This window comes from Solanum dulcamara, chromosome 9, assembly GCF_947179165.1.
Source record: "Solanum dulcamara chromosome 9, daSolDulc1.2, whole genome shotgun sequence".
NCBI lineage: Eukaryota > Viridiplantae > Streptophyta > Magnoliopsida > Solanales > Solanaceae > Solanum > Solanum dulcamara.
In genome coordinates this window covers 75,198,562-75,220,372 of record NC_077245.1, presented here as the reverse complement: position 1 = coordinate 75,220,372, position 21,811 = coordinate 75,198,562, and the positions used below count along the sequence as shown (strand labels likewise).

The 21,811-nt window shown below is 31.9% G+C and overlaps 4 protein-coding genes across 5 annotated transcripts; 2 read left to right on the top strand and 2 right to left on the bottom strand.

The window, feature by feature from the left end:
* The first annotated feature begins 4,199 nt into the window (after positions 1 to 4,199).
* LOC129903891 (pheophorbide a oxygenase, chloroplastic) lies at positions 4,200 to 10,519 on the top strand. Its single transcript, XM_055979410.1, has 7 exons — positions 4,200 to 4,684; positions 5,167 to 5,402; positions 6,399 to 6,525; positions 7,885 to 8,021; positions 8,506 to 8,665; positions 9,610 to 9,885; positions 10,105 to 10,519. Exons 1-7 carry the CDS (start codon positions 4,247 to 4,249, stop codon positions 10,357 to 10,359), a joined length of 1,629 nt encoding a protein of 542 aa, XP_055835385.1. The 5' UTR covers positions 4,200 to 4,246; the 3' UTR covers positions 10,360 to 10,519.
* A 113-nt stretch (positions 10,520 to 10,632) lies between these two features.
* Positions 10,633 to 11,306, bottom strand: LOC129903892 (histone H2B.2). The gene has a single exon (XM_055979411.1). The coding sequence runs from the start codon at positions 11,207 to 11,209 to the stop codon at positions 10,787 to 10,789; it is 423 nt and encodes a 140-aa protein (XP_055835386.1). The 5' UTR covers positions 11,210 to 11,306; the 3' UTR covers positions 10,633 to 10,786.
* Positions 11,307 to 12,537: 1,231 nt separating this feature from the next.
* Positions 12,538 to 13,994, bottom strand: LOC129903890 (protein SENSITIVE TO PROTON RHIZOTOXICITY 2). Its single transcript, XM_055979409.1, has one exon. It carries the CDS (start codon positions 13,992 to 13,994, stop codon positions 12,822 to 12,824), a length of 1,173 nt encoding a protein of 390 aa, XP_055835384.1. The 3' UTR covers positions 12,538 to 12,821.
* A 3,644-nt stretch (positions 13,995 to 17,638) lies between these two features.
* LOC129903889 (50S ribosomal protein L9, chloroplastic) lies at positions 17,639 to 21,408 on the top strand. 2 transcript variants are annotated; one of them, XM_055979408.1, is made up of 7 exons: positions 17,639 to 17,833; positions 17,968 to 18,095; positions 19,062 to 19,107; positions 19,243 to 19,340; positions 19,416 to 19,463; positions 20,028 to 20,215; positions 21,228 to 21,408. In XM_055979408.1, exons 1-6 carry the CDS (start codon positions 17,696 to 17,698, stop codon positions 20,146 to 20,148), a joined length of 579 nt encoding a protein of 192 aa, XP_055835383.1. In that variant the 5' UTR covers positions 17,639 to 17,695; the 3' UTR covers positions 20,149 to 20,215; positions 21,228 to 21,408. The 2 variants fall into 2 exon arrangements, with proteins under 2 accessions (XP_055835383.1, XP_055835382.1); XM_055979407.1 differs by having other exon boundaries at positions 21,224 to 21,408.
* The last annotated feature ends 403 nt before the right edge of the window (positions 21,409 to 21,811 follow it).

Below are 21,811 nucleotides of genomic sequence, written 5' to 3'. Positions count from 1 at the left end.
CATTTTTTCCCTCTTTTTTATTGTTTGATTTAAATGGAAGGAGGCATTCTTTTTCTCTCTTTTAGATAAAACAAAAAATGACCAAATGTTTTCCTTCTTTCCCACTTACTTTCATACCAAATTGAACTAAAAGGAGAATGAAGATCCAAAAAGAAAAGAAAAGCTACTCATAACACAGGTGATATACAACAGCCTTAAGTTGAAGCTAAATTTATTTTCTTAATAGAAAATCAAAGTATAAAATTGTTACTACTAAGGGTGTGTGTTCATATTTTCCATACTTGGTTGCTTAATTTTTTTAAGAAAATAAGTTCCGAAACGAAGAAAATGACTTTCTTATTAGTGAAAGTAAGGAAATTAAGTTTATTCTTTATGGCACCTATCATATTGTATTGTGTTGTTAGTTTAAATATAATATTTATTTTAATTATTACTTAAATTTTACTGTACTGTATCTTAAAATTCATCATTAGGTAATGAAGAAATCTTTCATTTTGTGTAACGATGGATTTATTATGATCGTGTAACTTCTTTTTTTCTTTCTCATGTTATCTTTACTTGTTATTTAATGGAGTAATTCTTATTTATCTTTTACCTTATCTTTTTATATATAGTAACTCTTAACAATTCATCCAAACATAGTGATGTGATATTTCAAGCTCATTTTCTTTTATCGATACTCCAAAACATATTAATCCCTCCATTTCGATTTATGTGACAAACTTTACTTTTTAGTTAGTTTCAAGAAATAATGACACATTTATTTATATACTCCCTCTTCTATATTAGTTGGTCATTTTCTTTTTTACACTCATGTTAAGAAATCATAAATAAGAAGGTAAATTTACTTATTCACCTCTTAAAAAAATCCTTGAAAATTTTATAAATAAATGTGAACACTTTCAAAAAGAATTAATTGCAGGGGTAATGTGACAATTAATATAAAACAACTATTTTTAGTAAAATAACCAACTAATATAGAATGGAGAAAGTATTTAGTAACAATTAACTTTAAAATATTTATTTTATTAAGTCAAAATAATCTATACTATATTAAAAACACGAAGACCCTTAAAATATTGATTGATTTTTTTACCCTTCATTAAAAGACTTTCATTTAGACAATATCGTCTTTTTATTATTTTCCTTCAATTATTATTTCATTATTTTTATTATATATTTAATATTGCTTTATACATATACATGAGTCCTAAATATATGGGAAACTCTTAAATATGGCAAGTTTTTGCTTATGTCCGTAATTTTGCATGACTTCATATAACATTAATTAATTAATGTCCTTTTAAGTTTATGACCCTCTAAAATTAAGTTAATTTTTTTTACAAACTCCTACAGTATATGGGAAGAATATAATTTTAAAATTAACTAGGTTATATGTATTAAATTCTTTCTTATTTAAACTATAAATACTATTTAAAGTTGTTCTTTTTCCTCAAGTAAATTGATCACTTTCCATTCCTCTTGATTAACAAAAACTTACGGAAGTTTTTCTTTTAAAAAAGAAAAATTTAATCACTATAGGACTTTTTGTTTCCAGTCATATTTTGACTAATAGAGTATTTTTAATTGATACAAGAAAGTAGTGACATTCATTTGGCATTATTAGATTTTAAAATAAGCTTAAAAAATCATGATAACTCCTTTTATTGAATTTTTAATATATTTTAGATAGAATTTTTAAAGATGTTAAATAAAAATTAAAAATATTGAATTCTTTTATATATATTAATTTATATTGTTAACTATATTTATATTTGTAGTACTTTATAAACATAAAGGTCCTTAGAAATATTGATTGATTCTTTTGTTTTTCATTAAAAGAATTTATAGACAAATTTGTCATTTGTTATTTTCCTAATATAATTACTTAATTATTTAGTAAAATAAAATTTCACACGACATAAAAAGAAAAAAGAAAGACAAGTGGGTTAATAGTTAACATTTTCGTAGGTTAGGAGAAAGGATTTTGACAATAGAATAAGACCTCATATATTTTCATTCAGATTAAAATATCTAAATCTGAATACATATCTGAATATTAAGATGCACATTAAGATTTATGAATCTAAATACACATCTGAATATTAAGATATTGCATAGAGATCGGAATACTAAATAATTAAGACTGTTTTTTCAATCAAGATCTGAATGTATAACTTTTGTCTTTATTTAAAAAATAATAAATATAAAATTTTGATCTAATATTATACCAATAAAATATTTCAGATCTTTTATTTGACAATTAGTTGTGGTGATAACTAACAATGGTGATTGGGTGTATCGATTTGTACTATTGTTGACTGATAATGATGGTTGTGGTAATATCGTTATAATATAGTGGTTGGCAGCAGTGATCAATCATGGTTATTGTTGGTGGCGACTGATAATTAGTAATGGAATGATACTGATTACTAAAAGTGGTGGTGATTATGATGATGGTGGTTAGTGATGTATAATATTGACTAATGGCGGTAATTATTGATATTAACAAGTGGATATAATAGTGGTCGGTGGTGATTATTGCAAATGATGGCTAATGATGATGGTGGTTGATTTTGGTGTTGATTTTCGTGATTTATGGTAGTGGTGGCTGTGGATGGTAGGTGGTAATGATTGACGGTGGTGGTAGTTGTGGTTGAAATGATCGTTGTAAGTGGTGGGTGAAAGTAGAAGGAAAAGCTGTGAACTGTCATCTTTGTAGAAATTCTTAAATACACATCTTTACGATATTAAGACCCCATTTATTTTCATTAAGATTAAGACGTCTGAATGTAAATACACATCTTAATATTAAGATGTTCATTAAGATTTAGAGATCTCTGGATCTGAATACACATTTGAATATTAAGACGTTGCATTGATATTTGAATACTAAATTATTAAGACTATTTGTTTATCTTTTGCTCATAATTTGTATGTCTATAAAGGGGCAGATCCAGAAGTTCGGATACAAATTTATGAAAATCCAATTGTTTCATCGAGTTCCGTTAGACTTGATGACTTTGTGGGTGCACTCAATTGTTCTATTTCAAACTTAGTGTTGGACTCTATTCATGTTGCTCTTATTTGTGTTTCGAAGTTTCACCTTGAAAAGTTGTCATCTTATGGTTCCGAGTGTATTGCACGTGTGCATCACGTCAAGACATCAATCACTATAAAATGAATTAAAAAAACAAATTATTGAAAAATAGCAATTTTGACTTTAAATAAAATATAATTTTTTCTTTGAATTCGACAATGAAACATGAGATTTAACGCCTTTCTTTGTAAATGGCTAAAATGATTCCTAAACTATAATCGAATTTACACTAATACACTCATATTTTAGGGGACTTTGCCTATCTCTTGAAGAATATTTTTCAGAAAATAATTGGACTAAGTTCTAGCAAATTTAGATAATTACTATTGAAGAGAAATTTGGAGGTAGAGATGCTAGATGGTGGGGATGAGGGCAATAGGGATGAATTCAGGGTTGAAAGTGAATATGAGAGGTGTGTTGAGAGTTTGGAAGAACATAATTAATATAAAGAATGTTTAAATTAACGTACATACACACACTCATTAAATTTAATACCTTTTCATAAATTATTAAATTAGTAAGTAACTATATTTTTTGAGCAATTTATTTATCCTATTATTATTGATGCAATATACGTGCAATACACGTACTTTTTAAACTAGTATTACACAAATTAGAAGATCAAAGACAGAGGAAGTAGAAGTTTCTTTGAAATTTTGTATCGAAAATATCTAATAAAAACATATATTTTTTAACGGTTTTCACACTTTTTACTCTTTTTTTTTCTTCTTCTTCCAATAGGCCCACCACATCTTTCATTTTTTGGCCCCTATTCACAAACATACTTCCAGAAAAGTCACCAAATTCAATTCTAACACATTGTTCATATCTTGCACGCAAATCCTTCTCCTTTCTTCTTCTTCACTTGATTGAAATCTCGAATATACATATTGGGCAGTTTATATCAAGTATTTTTGTAATTGGTTATTTTCTATCTCTCGCAGTAATAAAGTCAAAATTTTTATTAAGGATATTTAAAATCGGAAGAGATAGTATAACTACCTTTGAACTCACTCAAGGTTGCTCCACCTCTATTTTGAAGTTGTGATTTTTACGTGATAACAATTTTATCTGTTGCGTCAAAATTTAGATTTAATATATATATATATACTCAAAAAAAATAAATTGGTTAGCTCAATTTTCATAATGGTTTCTTCTCTGTTAGTACTGTGTCCACCATCAACTCCTCAAATTCTTTCAATTTCATCTTCCTTCCATTCTTCTCTACCTTCTAAAACCCACAATTTTCTTCAAATTAGAAGAAGAAAAAATAGGTCAATTTCATCTCCTCTAAGAGTAGCTGCACCCCCAACAACAACAACATCTTTTGAAGAAGAAGAAGAAGAACAACAACAAAACCCAGATTCAGAATCTAGTGATATTGAAGTAGATTCACAAGATTTATCATCAAAATTCTCTTGGAGAGATCATTGGTACCCAGTTTCATTAATTGAAGATCTTGACCCAAGTTTACCCACACCATTTCAGCTACTTAATCGAGATATAGTTATCTGGTTTGATAAATCTGGATCTCAATGGATTGCTTTAGATGACAAATGTCCTCATCGTCTTGCTCCTTTATCTGTAAATATCCAATCCACCCATTTCTCAATTTTGCTTTAAAATAAGAGTATCGGTAAAAATCTCAGATTTTTTAAGTTTGATACCTAAACTAGAACTATCAGATGTGCGAGTTTACTGTTACAATCGTCAACTATTTATCAAAATACAACTATCAATTAACAGTTAAAAGGTGCGTTTTTGATAAATAATTGTAATAGTTTAATAGTATGAAACTCGGAAAACTGAGATCAAGTTTCATATCTGACTAAACTATCAGGTGTGAGTTTTTTTTATCACAAACTATTTATCAAAATATTATCAATTGTTCACACTTTTGCTACCCACAATGGATAGTTAAAGAGTGTTTTGATAAATAATTGGTCATAGTTTTTAAGTTGGGAGCTCATACACCCTAAAGTGTAGTTCTGAAACTCGAAAAAACCAAGATATTTAAAGACAGGGTTTTGATATATGGGTGTTTTTGTTTTTGTTTTTGTTTGTAGGAAGGGAGATTAGATGAAAATGGGGATTTGCAGTGCTCATATCATGGATGGTCATTTAATGGATGTGGTTCTTGTACAAGGATTCCTCAAGCTGCATCTGAAGGACCTGAAGCTAAAGCTTTTCAGTCTCCAAGGGCATGTGCTACTAGATTTCCTACAATGGTTTCTCAAGGATTACTCTTTGTTTGGCCTGATGAGAATGGTTGGGAGAGAGCTCATGCAACAAAGCCACCTATGTAAGTTTCTGTTGATTCTTGATTTGCTTGTTAAACTAATACTCTAATTGTTTAGTAATCATGTGAAGTTAGTTTATATTATACTAATCGATTATCTTAACTATAGTGATTAATCTATATTATACTAATCTGTTATCTTTACTATAGTGACTTAGTTTTTATTATAATAATTGGTTATGTTATCTTTACTATAGTGACTTGGTTTATATTATACTAATCAGTTATCTTTACTATAGTGACTTAGTTTATATAATGCTAATCGGTTATCTTTAGTATAGTGACTTAGTTTATGTTTATACTAATCGGGTATTGTTAGTATAGTGACTTAGTTTATGTTTATACTAATCGGTTATTGTTAGTATAGTGACTTACTTTATGTTTATACTAATCGGTTATCCTTACTATAGTAAAAAGGGGGAAGCCCAGTGCACAAAGCATCATGTATTTATGCAGGGCTTGGGGAAGGACCGCACCCTAAGGGGTGTGATGTAGACAACCTACCAAGCATTAGTGGTTGCTTCCACGGCTCGTACCGTTATCTTTACTATAGTGACTTAGTTTATATTAATACTAATCGGTTTTCTTTACTATAGCAACTTAGTTTATAGTATACTAATCAATTATCTTTACTATAGTGACTTAATTTATATTTACACTAATCAGTTATCTTTACTGTAGTGACTTAGTTTATATTTATCCTAATCGGTTATCTTTACTATAGTGATTTGTTTAAAATATTCTTCTTATTTTATTAAGCTATTGTTCGATAATGATACTGATTTGGTGAGCTCAGAGGGTAGCTCAGTTAGTTGAGGCCCTTCATGTGTGGTTGAAGGATCGAATCCCATTCCCCTCCCCTTCCCCAAAAGAAAAAAAAGGAGAACGCATTGATCAAGATAATGAAGCTGAGTTGGTTTATATTATAATTCGTAACCTTGACTATACTTTTAGTGGATTTAAGATAATCTCATTAGTTGTTTAATGGGATTTTTCTAGGTTGCCTGAAGATTTTGATAAGCCTGAGTTTGCAACAGTGACAATTCAGCGTGATTTGTTTTATGGCTATGACACTCTCATGGAGAATGTCTCTGATCCTTCTCACATTGATTTTGCACATCACAAGGTACTTTATGCAACATATTTGTTCCCTTTTGGCTTCTAATTTAAAAATCCACTTTGGAACCCAGAGTTTTATCTACTTCTTCCCTAATGCATTATCGAGTTGTCTAAGCCAAGTATTAGCTACTCGAACTCAGCTTGACTACTTTTCAAGCACAGATCAAAGTTTGAGATTGTCCTTTACTATGCTCTACTTCCTTCTTCCAAGCTATTATCCTCTCTTTTAATTTATATTATTAGAAACTTACATTAAATGAACAAAGATTATGTATCTCAAGCTAGTTGTTGCCTGCAATATGAATCTTCTATCCATTCCACTATTCTTTTAAAACCAATGAGGAGTTATCCAGAAACTAAGATTGTTTGAATTTTACATTTATTCTTACTCATATACTTATATGAACAACTAAAAAACTTATATTTTACATATATGCTCACACAGAGATTTCTAGTTTAAGATCTATCCATTCACGCTAAAAATGAATAGATTTCGGGGTTAGTTCTGAGTTCTCATGAGCTAGGGGTTGTTTGGTTTTTGAGTTCCATATTAACTTGAGCTCAACCTGTTTTAAGATGTGAAGAATGTGATCTTTTTGAGCTTCTAAGAGAAGAACCTCATTTTGCTTGGCCGAAACATATATGATGCATTTAAGGTCATTCCTCGGAAGATTTTCTCTTTATCTGAAACGGTATGACGGTGTTGCTCATTACTTTATACTAATTTTCTAAACCTTTCTGTGCAATTATTAGGTAAAGCCATACTTCAGAGCAATAGATGGAAGTATGTGCCACTGGAATCTTAAGTATCAGTTTATGACTTCAGTGCTACTTTTATCAATTAACGGATAGTTTTTCGATCTTACCATCTTAAAAGATGAAGCTGACAGGATTAGGGCTCTCTGGAGTCTGGATACTGAACAGCATGCTATGACTTGGATGTTGTTTCCTATTCAGCTTCAGTACAGTTGCAGAATTAGACGACATTAATGAGATTTCAAGTTTCAAAATCATTGTATGCATATTAAATGCAGTAGATATAATGCATGCTAGACAGTCCTTAAAAATACCTAAGCAGAAGATGTTGTGTGTAGTTGTAAATATAATTTCAGAAGCTCTGAAGTAGAACTTTCGTCTTTTCTGTGGCTAAATGACTTTAAATGTTACCCGAGGGCTTCAGGTACTAGTTTGTTTCTCAAAAAGCTTAATGCAGATGTAGAATTAAATACCTGAGTTGTTCACGTATGTACTAAGACAATAGAATACAGTGTACAAATAGATGTGCATTTACTATGAGTGATACTGCTGCAGCTTGCCTAGTGTCCAGCAGTGCAAGTCTTTTGGCTTACTTATTGATATTTTACAGGTTACTGGAAGGCGAGACAGAGCGAAGCCCTTGCCATTCAAGATGGAGGTGTCTGGACCTTGGGGTTTTGCTGGTGCCAACAATGATAAACCAAAAATTACTGCAAAATTTATCGCACCTTGTTACTCAATGAATAAGTAAGTTATCATCCTAAAGTAGATCATCCTTCTTGACTTTCAAGGAAAGCAATCATGTATTAATCAATAGTGTTTAATCATCTTTAGCTATATATGCTTGCCTCACTTTTCCCTTTCTCCTACTTCACAAAGTCTGTTATCTCCCAACAAAATGAGACATTAGTAGCATTATGTATCTATGGTCGTGGGCATTATATCCTGTTTAAGACTTTAGGTTCTGTAAGGTTAATAAATGCTATTGATGTTTTAATCATTTAGTGTAAAGGATTTTCATATATATAAACATGGGTTGATAGCTTTCCAAACCTGGTGCATGATCCTGTTTGTCCGAGGCTTTGTAGGCAGTTCAATATGTCCTTGGTGTTTGGTGTACATGTCTTTATATCTTTGTATGAATTACTTGTTCTATGTAAACGTTAGCTCCATTCATTCTGCAAGTATTCGCACACCTGTATGACTAAGATCTTGTTGGAATTATTTCCAGAATAGAGATTGACACAAAGCTTCCAATCGTGGGTGATCAGAAGTGGGTGATATGGATTTGTTCATTTAATGTACCCATGGCACCAGGAAAGACCCGGTCAATTGTTTGTAGTGCTCGAAACTTCTTCCAATTTACAGTGCCCGGGCCTGCTTGGTGGCAGGTAATAATGTGACAATTATCTCAGAAAAATCTACTCATCTATGTGTGTGCTATATTTTCCTAGCGTCTCTTAGCTTATATATATGTGTGGTGTCTGGGCTAGCTTGCGCGTACCTCGACTAATTCCACAGGATACCTGCCGCCTCCCACTAGCAATAAGTATCACCTTATGTTTTGTCTCTGTTGAGATTTGAACCTCAAACCTCGTAGTTCTCAACCCATATCATTGAGCACTAGGCCACACCATTGGGTACTTCAGTGACACTTTGTCTGGTGATTGTTTATTAAATATCTGAGGCCATAAATCAAAATTCTGGTACTACATGCATTACACCGGGCTTTCATCCGTAGACCATCTCTCCTCTACTTGTATTGCACACCCTTCTGAAATCAAAATGGAGGTTGAATGAAAATACTACTACTATAGATGTTTATCTAAAGATCAGCTTTTGTCATGGGGTGTACAGCTTTTCCTTAAATTTAACTTTATGCACACAAATGGGAAGAGGTCTTTGGGAACAAAAGAAAAAAGGTGTTCATATATGTATGTCCTGTACACTAGAGAAGTTGTATGTCGACTTGATTGCTGATACTTTTATCCAAGAGAAACTGCAAATGAATTGGATAGAAGCTCATATTTATGGTGGGAAAACTGTATATCTTGGATCAGAAAGATCTACGCTTTCTTTGGGTATCTTGCAACCGTACTTGTTGTGAGATCAAGGTCACATAAAAGTAGAGATGGTGAACTACTTACTGCGTCTGCCTCTAGTTTTCTGCAAAAACCTAATATTCATCTCTTTTTGTGACTTCAAAGTAGATTTATCGCTGTAGCATTATCAATTTTACTATTATTTTGGGTGTTAGAAGTATGATGATGTTTTCAGAGTTCAATGGTAATAATTTATCATATTGACCGGGAATTTTTATGATGTGCTGCAATAGGTTTTTCCAAGATGGCAAGAACACTGGACTTCAAATAAGGTGTATGATGGAGATATGATTGTTCTTCAAGGTCAAGAAAAGATCTTTCTTTCAAAGTCAAAGGATGGTACTGATGTCAACAAGGAGTATACAAAACTCACATTTACACCCACTCAAGCTGATCGTTTCGTCTTGGCATTCCGAAATTGGCTTAGACGGCATGGCAATAGTCAACCTGAATGGTTTGGTAGCACAGACAACCAACCACTGCCATCTACCATCTTATCCAAACGCCAGGTACTGATTCTTGGACTCCTATCGCTACTCTTCCTCCGATCCATTGTGATTAGTGACTAAAGACAAATTCTCATGGCACCAAAAGCAAACAACAACTACTACTATGCCTCAATCCCAAATAAGTTGGCTATGGCTTAACCAAAATCATTCAAAATTTCAAACAATTGAATGTTTTGACCAACTTTTTCTTCCTGATTCTAATACTTCATAACTTTACAGATGATGGACAGATTCGAGCAACATACACTTAAGTGTTCATCTTGCAAAAATGCTTACTACACATTCGAGAAACTGCAGAAGTTTCTAATTGGCGCAGTAGTGTTGTGCTGTGCAACTGCAGGCATTCCTGCAGATGTCAACCTACGCATTATATTGGGTTCGTTAGCAATTCTAAGTGCTGGATTGGCATACATTCTACACGAACTACAGAAGAATTTCGCCTTTGTTGATTACATACATGCTGAAATTGACTAAAAGCCATATAGGGTATTCCCCTTTTAGCACCTATACACTCTTTTTCTCTCTAGAAATTAGAATTATAGTTGTATAAAAATAGAATATTACAGTGTATTATTCCTATGCATGTATAGTTAACAGATATTTGTAGCAATACATGCTAGAAAGTTTTGTTCAATTTCTCTCTGTATTGAAGATTCTTTTTCAAAATTTCAACTTCAAAATCTATAGTCAAACTAGAACTTTAAGAAATTTGGAAAATTGACTAGGTAAAAAGGGACGGAGAGAGTATAACATGAAGTTTAAAAAAACCATTCATTCATATTCATTACAGAATCATTCAGGTACCAAATGCTACAAATCTACCATTTTTTCCAACCAAACAAAAGCACTACCCTTTACATTCCACAAAAAAAAAACCAACAACTCCAAACACTCGTATCATTTAAGAACTAGTAAACTTAGTAACAGCCTTAGTTCCTTCAGAAACAGCATGTTTAGCCAACTCACCAGGCAAAACAAGCCTAACAGCAGTTTGAATTTCCCTTGAAGTAATAGTAGGCTTCTTATTAATCCTAGCCAATCTTGATGACTCCTGAGCAAGCTTCTCAAATATATCATTAATAAAACTGTTCATAATCCCCATAGCTTTGCTTGATATCCCAATATCTGGGTGAACTTGTTTCAGAACTTTGAAGATATAGATCTTGTAAGTTTCAACACTCTTTTTTGATCTCTTCTTCTTCTTATCAGCACCAGAAGAACCCGTTTCTTTTGGTAATTTCTTCCCCGCTTTTGGTGTTTTTTCTGCCTTTTTCTCCTCTGTTGGCTTCTTCTCTGCTGGCTTCTTCTCTGCTTTTGGTGCCATTGGAACTAAAATTCAGAATCTGAAAATGGGTTTTGAGTAAAAATGAGTTTTGAATTGAGGAATTTGAGTTTGTGAATGGAGGGAAGAAGAAGAAAAGGCGGAGATTTATATAGAGTTTGATTTTTTGGGGGTGTGAGTTTTTATTGGTTGGTTTAGAGTGACGCAGATCGTGAATTTGGGCCGTTGATGTGAATGTAAAACGGACGGTTAAGATTTTGTTACCTTTGAGCTATGGGATCCACGTGGAGGTGTTTTATTGGTTGGATGTAGTTTGCGCGGATCGTGGATATTTGCCGTTTGATTGAAAGGAGGAATTAACGGTAGATTAAGGCTCTGTGAGATGTAAGAAAAATTTGGAATTTCGGATTTAGTAAAATCCATATTTTAAGCCGACGGTCAATCGAAAAGATTTTCTCTATCTCTGCACGAGGTAGGAGTAAGATCTGTTTTCTTCAAACACTACGTGTGGAATTACACTGAATATGTTGTTGAAATCTATATTTTCAATTGGATGGGAACGGGAAAATGTATCTACGTAAACTCTACTCTCCTCAAACACCACGTGTGAAATTACACCAAATATGTTATCATTGAAATCCATATTTGCAATTAGGTGGGAAAGGGAAAATGTGGCTTTAATGCAAATTGAATTTCATACTATTTGAGCATTTCACGTTCCTATAGAATTTATCACTAAAATACCCCTAGAGGATAAACTTTTAAAGGCTAAAATATCAATTTACTTGGAGTAGAGGGAATAGTTCTTTTGCTCATTCGTTATGTCTCCAAAAGCACAGGTATCACTAAAAAAATATAAATTAGCGATCAACAAATTCTAGCTAAATTTATAATAAAATTCATCGCTAAATATATTTAATGATGGATTATGAATGTACGTATACTATCAAAAAATTGTGTTATCTATGGCCAATTAAGCAATGAATTAATGATTTCGAGAGTAGATTTTTGGAGGAAAAAAAAGGTGCATTACAACATATACATGCCAAGGATGATTTATATATTCATCAAAGTACATCACATTTTGTAACCAAAAAAAGGTGACTTACAACACAACTAATTATTAAGTTAATATATGAGTCATTTTTATATCTTGTTTAAGTTTTTTCATCATTAGGTGGTCACATATATATATATATATATATATATATATATATGGTGAGATAGATATATATATATGGTGAGATATATATATTAATCTGAATTCAAATCTCACCACCATCTTAATGACATTGAAAATAAACTATATAAGGTTACAAAGCTATGCTATAACTAGTTAGTACTATTTATCATATTTCACAAGGGCATAATATATCTTTCAAGCTAGGATAACTAATTTTCACATTGATTTATCAAATTACAAGCACATCAACATTTTGCAACAAAAAATAGGTGCATTACCTTACAAATAAACCAACTAAGTAAATTATAAAATCTACTAGCTAGCTAGCTCATATGAGCCAGGGATAGTTGTAAACAATCATCTTTACCTCCATGAGGTAGGAGCAATTAAGGCATGCGTACATTTTATCCTTCCAGTACGTGTGAGAATACAGTACTGAATATGTTGTCGTCGTTGTTGTTGTAGTACTAGCTAGCTTGCACTTTGTTTTATAAGTGGAGTGTGTCCAACAAATAAAGAAACATGCCCCATAAGTTTATCTTTTCTTGAAAAAGTAGTACCACATGAACATTGCCATTTCAAATCACCACAATGTTTCTCATGAGTTCTAAGATCAGACAACACAGAAAAATTCTTCTTGTTGCATCTCTTGCACACATACATTTTAGGACAATGACTTCTCTTGTAGTGATTCTTAACACACACCATTGATTTCAATGGTTGAAACTTGGCGTGTTTCTTGTTCCACCTACATCCTTCTTGTGGACACGAATATTTAATCTTGTTACTAATGGAATTAGACATTAATCCATCGTTCGTTGAATCATTGTTTTTCTTCAAAGGATTACTCAATGCAGCACTAGACTTATATTCATCTCCATGAGCCCTCATATGCATTCTCAAATTAGCATCCCTTTTAAACCCTTTTCCACAAATTTGACAATAGTGTGTATACTTTGCCAATAAATCAGATGCATTCAACTCAATAATATCATAAGTATCTTCATTCACAACTTTCCCTTTTGAAGTACTCAATAATAATTCCCTTTTTCCAAATTCTTTACTATGATCATCATCATGACTAATAATAGTACTAGCTATAATAGTGCTATTATTAGTAACATGATTTTTGTTATCTTCATGAGTGTTACAAGAATTGTAATTCTCTTCATACCAATTATAATCTTGAAGCAAATGATCAACTAGACCATCATCTTGAATCTTGATCATTTGAGATGGTTCGCGAAATCTATTTGAATTCTGACTGACTGAACTAGGGTCAAGTGCAATCTTTTGGCAAGAAAACATGAGAGAAGAAGAAATCGTAATGATTTCTTGGATCAAAGTTCCAATACTCGCGATAGCCATAGACGTTGACTCAGGAGGTTGATGGATTATAGTTTGATTAGTAGGAGAAATAAACATGGTGGCAAGTGATTGAACTTGATGAACTTTCTCTTTGAGAAGAGATAAGTTGAATAAAAAAGAATTTTGTTGATGAGCATTATGGACTAAAAAAGAAGAAGAAGAAAACATATCTTCTTGAATATTATGATGATGAATTGATGAATATAAAGGTAAGTTTTGTGGATTATTAGTACTATTAGGGAAATATTGAGTAGTACTATTTGTCCCTTGAATCATTTTCAAGAAACCCTTAATTTTTTTCTTGAAAAAAATACACACATTTTTTTCTTCAAGAATTTAATCATATAAGAAGGGGAAGAAAATAATATTGTTGTTGTTGTTTTTTGTGACGTTTTGGTAATTAAGAAAATAATAAGTCAGAGAGAAATAGTGATACAAATGTAAGTCAACTTTGAGATTCAAATCATAGAAGTACCACTTAAAACCTCCCTCAAATACTACCATAATCTTACATTCAGACAAAATTCTTGTGAAAGAGAAATTTAATAATCAAACATATTAACATAAAATAACTTACGGTGTCTATTCGTATTGAAGTCCGATTAAGGATTTATTTCTGATGGTAATGCTTTCACCGAATTTTTTTTCATTTTCAGATTTAAACCTGCTAGTTAAGAGTGGAGGGATCTCAACTATCCCATCATAACTACGTTGGTAGAGATACAGACTTCTATATATTAGGTTTAAATTATTGTAAATTTTATAACATGTTTGAACATCAATTATATGCTTGGTGTTATATATATATAGAGATATAGATATAGATAGATAGATAGATTTTTGTTGGTTTAGTAGTGTCAACCTTAGCTTCACGCATGAATTTGTTGTAATATATTTGGTTAAATTTATTTATTTTAAGAGATAATGTACTGACCATTTCCACATTTGTATTAATTTATTGGAGTTTTTGGAGCTGTCATATATTTGGTTAAATTTAAGTCAATCTTTTGAGAATTGAGAATCTAACCACAAAATGTCATTTTATTAGGTAGGGACTACTGACGTTTTCTTCTTTTTATCTTAGTAATATTTTATTCCATAACAATATTCTGTAAATATTTATTTGTATCGACTGTTTACGTTAAATTTATACAACTTATTATGGTTATAAGTGATTTCATGAAGTGATCATATACATTAATTATCAATTTATGATTCAGTAATAAAGATATGTGTGTATATATCATGTATTTATTGATTTGACACATATAATTGATATGGATAAGTATTTTACCCCATCATTCTATCTACGATGAATAGTTATAAGAGTTATCGTCGTGTAATCAAGAGGTTATGAGTTCAGATCTTGAAAATGGTCTTTTGCAGTAATTTAAGGTAAAAATGTAATTGTGTCTTTGGTATGGAGGTGGATTTTTTTTTTTAGAACATAGTTTTGAAGTTTTTCATGTTTAATTCAAAAAGTTTCATAAATGACATTTCAAGCTCAGTATGTCTTATCCACCCGAATGCCCCTAGACACCCCACCCGTACTCCTTTTCTACCCCAACCATGTCACCCTCGACCCCCCTCTCCACTTGCATTTTTCTATATTACATACAAATACTCTTGAAATAATACTTTCTTACTTACTTACTTATTAATCATTAAAAAAAAATATTAAATAACTATTTTTCATGAAGAACATTTTTCATCGTGCCAAACACTCCCTAAATTTATCCTAGTAGTCATAACGGGAATTTAATTAATGAACCAATTTATCCTTTTCTATATGATTTATTTATGTTAAAAAAGTTAAGTCTATAATTAGGGGAGAATTGCATGTTTAATGCATTCACTAACTACATGAAACATGAGTACCGTTATCATGCACGTCGATATAAAACTTTTCATATCTTATACAATTGTCCAACTTAGAATATAATTGTCATGATCCAAATTTATGATAGGTTTAGTCCATTCTGACTTAATAAGTCTCACAACTTTATAGTTAGATTATTTCATTATAGACTTCAAAAGCACGTATATGTTATGTGAACTTGTGTTATATTTTATAAAGTTTTTACGTTAATTTGTCTCTTATTTCAGTATGAGATTCGCCTAAAATATCACATGCACCATAATTTACATCTTCAAAAACTTGCTTCCTAGAAGTCTCCCTATCAATCCTTCTATTTAACCCATCCCATGTCATGAACGTCACAATAATGTTAAATATCAATTACGTACACTTATTATTATTATTATTTGATGAAATAGCCTGAGAGACTATTATACTTACCTTAAATTGTCAATTGAACCCATTTACTTTTAACTTTGCCAAATAAAATGGAACAAATAAAGTATATAAGGCAAAAATTTCCCATCCATGAAAAAACTTGTAACAATCCAACAAGACAATATCAAGTTTTGGTCATTCATAGAATTTGTGATGAACAAATGAACAACACAAGCTAGATTTGTTCATCTAGAAAATTTGTCAAACAATTTAACAAGATAGGTAAAATCAGGAAGATAATATCAAATTAGGAGCACTAATTAAACAATTAAACAAAGGTAATTTTTCCGATCGTACAACTCCAATGTTATTTTGATACAAGATATATATACTATTATTAAAAAGGGCATTTGAAACACTCACTCATCTCGATCCAAGCTTACTACCAAGGCCGTCCCGATCATAAGGCCACTAAAGCAATTATTTGGGGCCTCAATTTTTTTGGGCCGCCACTTTCTCCTAAAGATATATATATGTAATATATTGTTAAAAAAATCTAATGTATTGATAACTTAAAAAAAATTGGATGCAAAATATAATAAATTTTTATCTCATTTAATATAAAAATCATTGTAATAATTGAGAAATGAAATAGTCTTTAATTAATTATAACATCATTTCTTATGTGGCTATCTATTTTGTTATCCCATTTATATTTTGACGATTATCATGAACCAATATTATTATTCGTACATTTACTTTTTTTATTCCCTTTCAATATTTTTATTCTCTCATTATTGAGTGTTCCAAAGTCTCTCAAACCGTCAAACCTTCTATATTATGTAAAACTTAGTGTTGTGTGTTTACAAAAAGATCAAATTTGTTTTGTTGTCTTCTTCAAATTTCAAGCACTAAAACTAATCAACACTATTTTAATATCATTATATCAACTTATCAAATTCAACGCAACACTATTTCGATATCATTATATAAACTTTTTAATTTTCTCAATCAGGTTTTATCGTTCTAACTTTCTATGATATATTTTTTTCATTAAAAGTTTACATTATTTGTAATATTCTTATTTCATAATGTACGCTTATATCCTACCTCTCCAGATCTTATTTGTAGAATTACATTGAATATGTTATAATTATTCAATTTATATATGTCACCTAAAAAAATAAGGCCCCTATATAAAGTTTGGCTTTAGACCCCCAAACTTGTTGAGATGGTTCTGCTTACTACAAGGGGTGTGTATATATATATATATATATATATATATATATATACAAAATAAATGCACCTTAATACAAGATAAATGCATATATTATTTAGATGTGCATATATTATTCTTTTTAGTCAATTCTAAAAAAAATGACAAATTTTCTTATTATACAAGTGTTTAACGACACTATCAAGATTTACCTATGTTGGATCTCATTTATTGGCAAAAAGTAAATGTTTTCTCATATTTTTTAAAATTCGTATTCAGTCAAAGTACATCACATAAATTAAGACAGGAGGAGTATTATGTTGGGCTGTATATTTTTAGAAAAAGCCCAAAGATATCTTTATGGGCCTATAAAAATGGCCCAAACTATCAAACATTGGGTCTAACATGAATGGACCCAATAATACTTTGGGCCCATTAAGAAAACCATTATCTTCTTCAGGTCGCCATTACAGATAAGATAACGCTATACACTGTAAAATACAGAGAAAACTGAGCAAATTGAAAATGGCGTCATGGGGTTCATCTTCTTGCCTCCACAATTACAGCTTAACCAAAATCCCAACTTCAGAAGCAGTGAAATTATCAGAAAGAACTTCAATTTTAACAATTGTGTCTCAGAAAAAAACCAAGAAAGTACGAAAGGTGAGCTAATTCTTGAAAAATGTGACAATGGGTTCAATTTTTTTTTGTCAAAGTCTTTATTTTTTTTTGTCTATTTCTGGGTTTTAGCTAAATTGGGTTTTTTTGTTTTGTTTTATTTTGTTTTGATGGAGCAGATAATACTGAAAGAGGATATTACACAGTTGGGGAAAAAGGGAGAGCTTTTGGATGTTAAAGCTGGATTCTTTAGGAATTATTTGCTACCATTAGGCAAAGCTCAAATTGTGACACCTGCACTTATCAAGTATTTAACTTGTTAATTCTACTTGGAACTAAATTTTTGCCCATTTGCTTTCATTGTTATCTACATTTTGTGGAGTTAGGGGTTGTTTGGTAGCTAGTTAGAATCATTCATGTATTAGTAATGCAGGTATTAGTAATGCAACTATTGGTTATGCGAGTATTAGTTATTACATAGTCTACCCTTCATAAGATAATACACCGATTCTCTTATAACTTATATATGTATTAATTATGGGGGTTTCTGAATTACAATCCAAACGTCGTATCAATTAGTTGCTTCTTTACTAGCTACCAAACGTCTCCTTAATGTTTGCTAATATTGGTTCTACTTGTGTTAGATGGATTTTTAAGTGTCCCTTTTGGATTCCAAACGTCATATCAATTAGTTGCTTCTTTACTAGCTACTAACGTCCCCTTAATGTTTGCTAATATTGGCTCTACTTGTGTTAGATGGATTTTTAAGTGTTCCTTTTGGAGCCTGTTAGTTGATGATTTTAAGAATTGAATATTCACATCTAGGTTAAAGGCATATTACATTGGCAAGTAAGCACTCCAATTTTGAGAGTGCACATCTAACCTCAATTTGATGTCAACTGGGAACTAAATATCCCAACTCGTTTTCATTGTGTCTTGTGGACACACGATGCGTACGTTGTACATAAATTTTGGAGGTGTCTAGATGTGCATATTCAAAACTGGAGTGTTTTTTCACCAGTTGAGGCTAAGTTTGAGTGTCTGTTTATGTATTATGACTAGTTTAAATTATCGACTTAACCTTATTATTGAACTCAAGACTTTGGTTTTTCTGTCCATTATCTTATTTTCGGGCCTCATAATTGATGTCAGGATTCTTTGCTTCAACTGTGTAATATGCCACACACAATACTTTGCTTGGTTGTTGATGAGTGGTAGTATGTAACTTCATGGATGAATTTTGTTTTATAACATTACATACTTTTCTTCTCAGGGAAATGAAGATGGAAGATGAGAAAATTGAGGCTGAAAAACAACGGGTAGCTAGATATTTCTCATCAATCCAATCTATTGAGAAAAATTCAACTTGCTAAAAGTCTAAAAGAGTCGGCCTACACCACTATAATTTGTTTCGTAATGAATGTGGGTTTAGTTAAACGTTTAATTGATTTCAGGTGAAAGATGAGGCACAACAGCTTGCTCGAATTTTTGAAACTGTTGGAGCCTTCAAGGTGAAGCGTAAGGGTGGGAAAGGAAAGCAAATCTTTGGAAGGTCAGTGAAATACTAAATTGTGATGAGCAACTTGGTGAATATTTGATCTATCTTTTGACGTCATCTCTCTTGCAGTGTCACTGCCCAGGATCTTGTTGATATTATAAAAGCGCAGATACAGAGGTACTATTTTCCAATCTTTTCTGCCATAGCATGTTGATATTAGTAGTATGCAAACTAATCACTACGTTTAAGTTCATTGAAGACTGTTAAAGTATATTGTCCTTCATATGGTTGATCCTGTACTATGAATTTGCATTAAGTTGAAAACCGATGTTTTCTCTGATTCTTCTGGTTTGTTAAGTCATCCAATATTTGGGGAAACAGACTCAATAGTCTTCTGATATTTTTCATGCAGTGCTGCGGTTTTACTCGTTAACCTTCGTTGTCTAGGACAGTGGACTATACTGACTCTGTTTTTCGTCTATTGCTAGAGCAAAGACTGTTGTTTTTTGAAGCAATGTGATGTCTGAATCTATGATCGCACTGTAGCTTGCTTCTATCCCTCTGTCCCCCAAAAAAAGAAAGAGAAGAAAGGATTGAAAATCTGCTATCTAATTCTTTTAATAGGAAGAAACGTGACGGGGATTCCGGATTAAAAAAATTGTCATATAAAGTCTTGATGGAAATCATATGTACTAATTGAGTTCCTATTTCACTGTATATTCACATACAATCTACTTGTAGGGACGTGGACAAGAAAATTGTCACTCTGCCTGAGATTCGAGAAACCGGAGAATATATTGCTGAATTGAAGCTGCATCCAGAAGTTACAGCTCGAGTAAGGTTGACGGTGTACGCCAATTGAGCATAGTGGCTTTCTGGTGCAGTTGATGCCAAGTCAGGATTTTTCTGTATCGGCTCGCTGGGCCAAGGTACAATCTTTTGTTGATTCCAGTGACTATTATTCAAGCAAAGTGAATAATACATTAAATCTATATTAATCAAACCTTACATTTACAGAACACCAACTACGTGGCTACGTGGCCCGTCAAAGTTTTTGGCTTTAGTTCACAAGCTTGAGTTGCCAAAGTAATGACAAGTATAAAATTTATGTAAAAAACGATGACATACCCAGTGTAATTCCACAAGTGGGGTCTGGGGAGCGTAGATTGTATGCAGACCTTACCCCTACTTTAAGAGGTAGATATGTTGTTTTCGATAGACCCTTGGCTCAAGGAAAAGCATATTAAAGCAGGTCGAAAAAAGAAACAACGATAGTGAAAAAATCATGACAAAATACTATAGAAAGCATGACAAAACATTCTGGAAAAAAAGGATTAGTAAATACAACAAAAGACGAGGGTAAAATAAGTCAAATCCATATGAAGTTTCACGAGTCCAAATTTAGATACAACTCTCTTCAAAACAAACCTCAACTTCACGAGTCCGAATTTGAATAATGTGATATGCTTGTATTTACTCTTTCTCCTCATACTGTTCCAACCCTGATAGCATCAAGTTTGGCTGACATTTTTGATTTGATATGTACTAGCACTTTTCTTGGGGATATTACCAGTTTATATGCATGAGTATATTATTTTCATGTATGTTCCTGCATATGATTAGGTGCTTCTTTGTAATATGAAGAAATGCCTGAATGATCCCTGAGCAACGATAAAATTGCAACTTTTAAGTTCTTAAGATAAGAATAGTCAATAAACTCAATAAAGTCTTTTTCTTTTTTTTTTCTTGATGACCGAGAAATCAGTCTGGAGCACCTTCAAAACTTGAGGATGATGGGCACGACCCTCTCCCCTTCTGCACTTATATACTAGACTTAGTTTCTTGGCGCAGGGCTCGTACTTGTGACTAAATTTGAGAATGAATTCTTATCCATAACTGCTGTTTTGTTTTCTTTTTAATTCCGTTTTTCTTGTCAGGTAGGGAGGATGCTAATAAACAATGTAGAACATCAGATTCAGACTCCACATATGGACCCCAAGTTTGTAAATCAATTTTCTTATTTTGAGATCATTTCTCCTGACCTGTAACGTCAACCTTCTCATCCTAAGCCTTCTTATTTCAACTATTATCACTATATACAAATCTGTACCTATCTTTTCAATTATTTGTTTCCAGTGATATCCAGTAAGATCATTCACCTAAGTGATTCATAATCATCTTTAAGCAGACATGGATCTAGGGCGGGTTCTGTGGGTTCAAATGAATTCATAATTTTGGTTCGAAGTATGAGTGTTTATGCAAAATAGATATTAAATGCATACATATTTTGATAAGATCACACTCATTCTGAATCCACTCACTCTATATCTGAATTTGCCTGTCTTTAAGATAGCTATTTTTTTCTCTCGAGTCTCTTGTTAGGGATTATTTTAAGCTGCTTGATGTTACGGGAATGAGGTTCTCCATTCCCATTTGTCCATACATGGTGTTGCTAAGTCAAGTTTATAACTCGAGAGTTCAGAGCCATGACGTTTCGAGTTTAGACCCCAGTGCAAACAAAAACA

What these genes read in the sequence shown, in the direction of transcription:
- LOC129903891 (XM_055979410.1), top strand. Translation starts at nt 4,247, where the DNA reads ATGGTTTCTTCTCTGTTAGTACTGTGTCCACCATCAACTCCTCAAATT. An exon ending in CATGCAACAAAGCCACCTAT is followed by an intron (nt 5,403 to 6,398) that starts GTAAGTTTCTGT and finishes GGATTTTTCTAG; the next exon opens with GTTGCCTGAAGATTTTGATA. An exon ending in CCATCTTATCCAAACGCCAG is followed by an intron (nt 9,886 to 10,104) that starts GTACTGATTCTT and finishes ATAACTTTACAG; the next exon opens with ATGATGGACAGATTCGAGCA.
- LOC129903890 (XM_055979409.1), bottom strand. Translation starts at nt 13,994, where the DNA reads ATGATTCAAGGGACAAATAGTACTACTCAATATTTCCCTAATAGTACT.
- LOC129903889 (XM_055979408.1), top strand. Translation starts at nt 17,696, where the DNA reads ATGGCGTCATGGGGTTCATCTTCTTGCCTCCACAATTACAGCTTAACC. An exon ending in GTGACACCTGCACTTATCAA is followed by an intron (nt 18,096 to 19,061) that starts GTATTTAACTTG and finishes TTTTCTTCTCAG; the next exon opens with GGAAATGAAGATGGAAGATG. An exon ending in ATAAAAGCGCAGATACAGAG is followed by an intron (nt 19,464 to 20,027) that starts GTACTATTTTCC and finishes ATCTACTTGTAG; the next exon opens with GGACGTGGACAAGAAAATTG.
- LOC129903892 (XM_055979411.1), bottom strand. Translation starts at nt 11,209, where the DNA reads ATGGCACCAAAAGCAGAGAAGAAGCCAGCAGAGAAGAAGCCAACAGAG.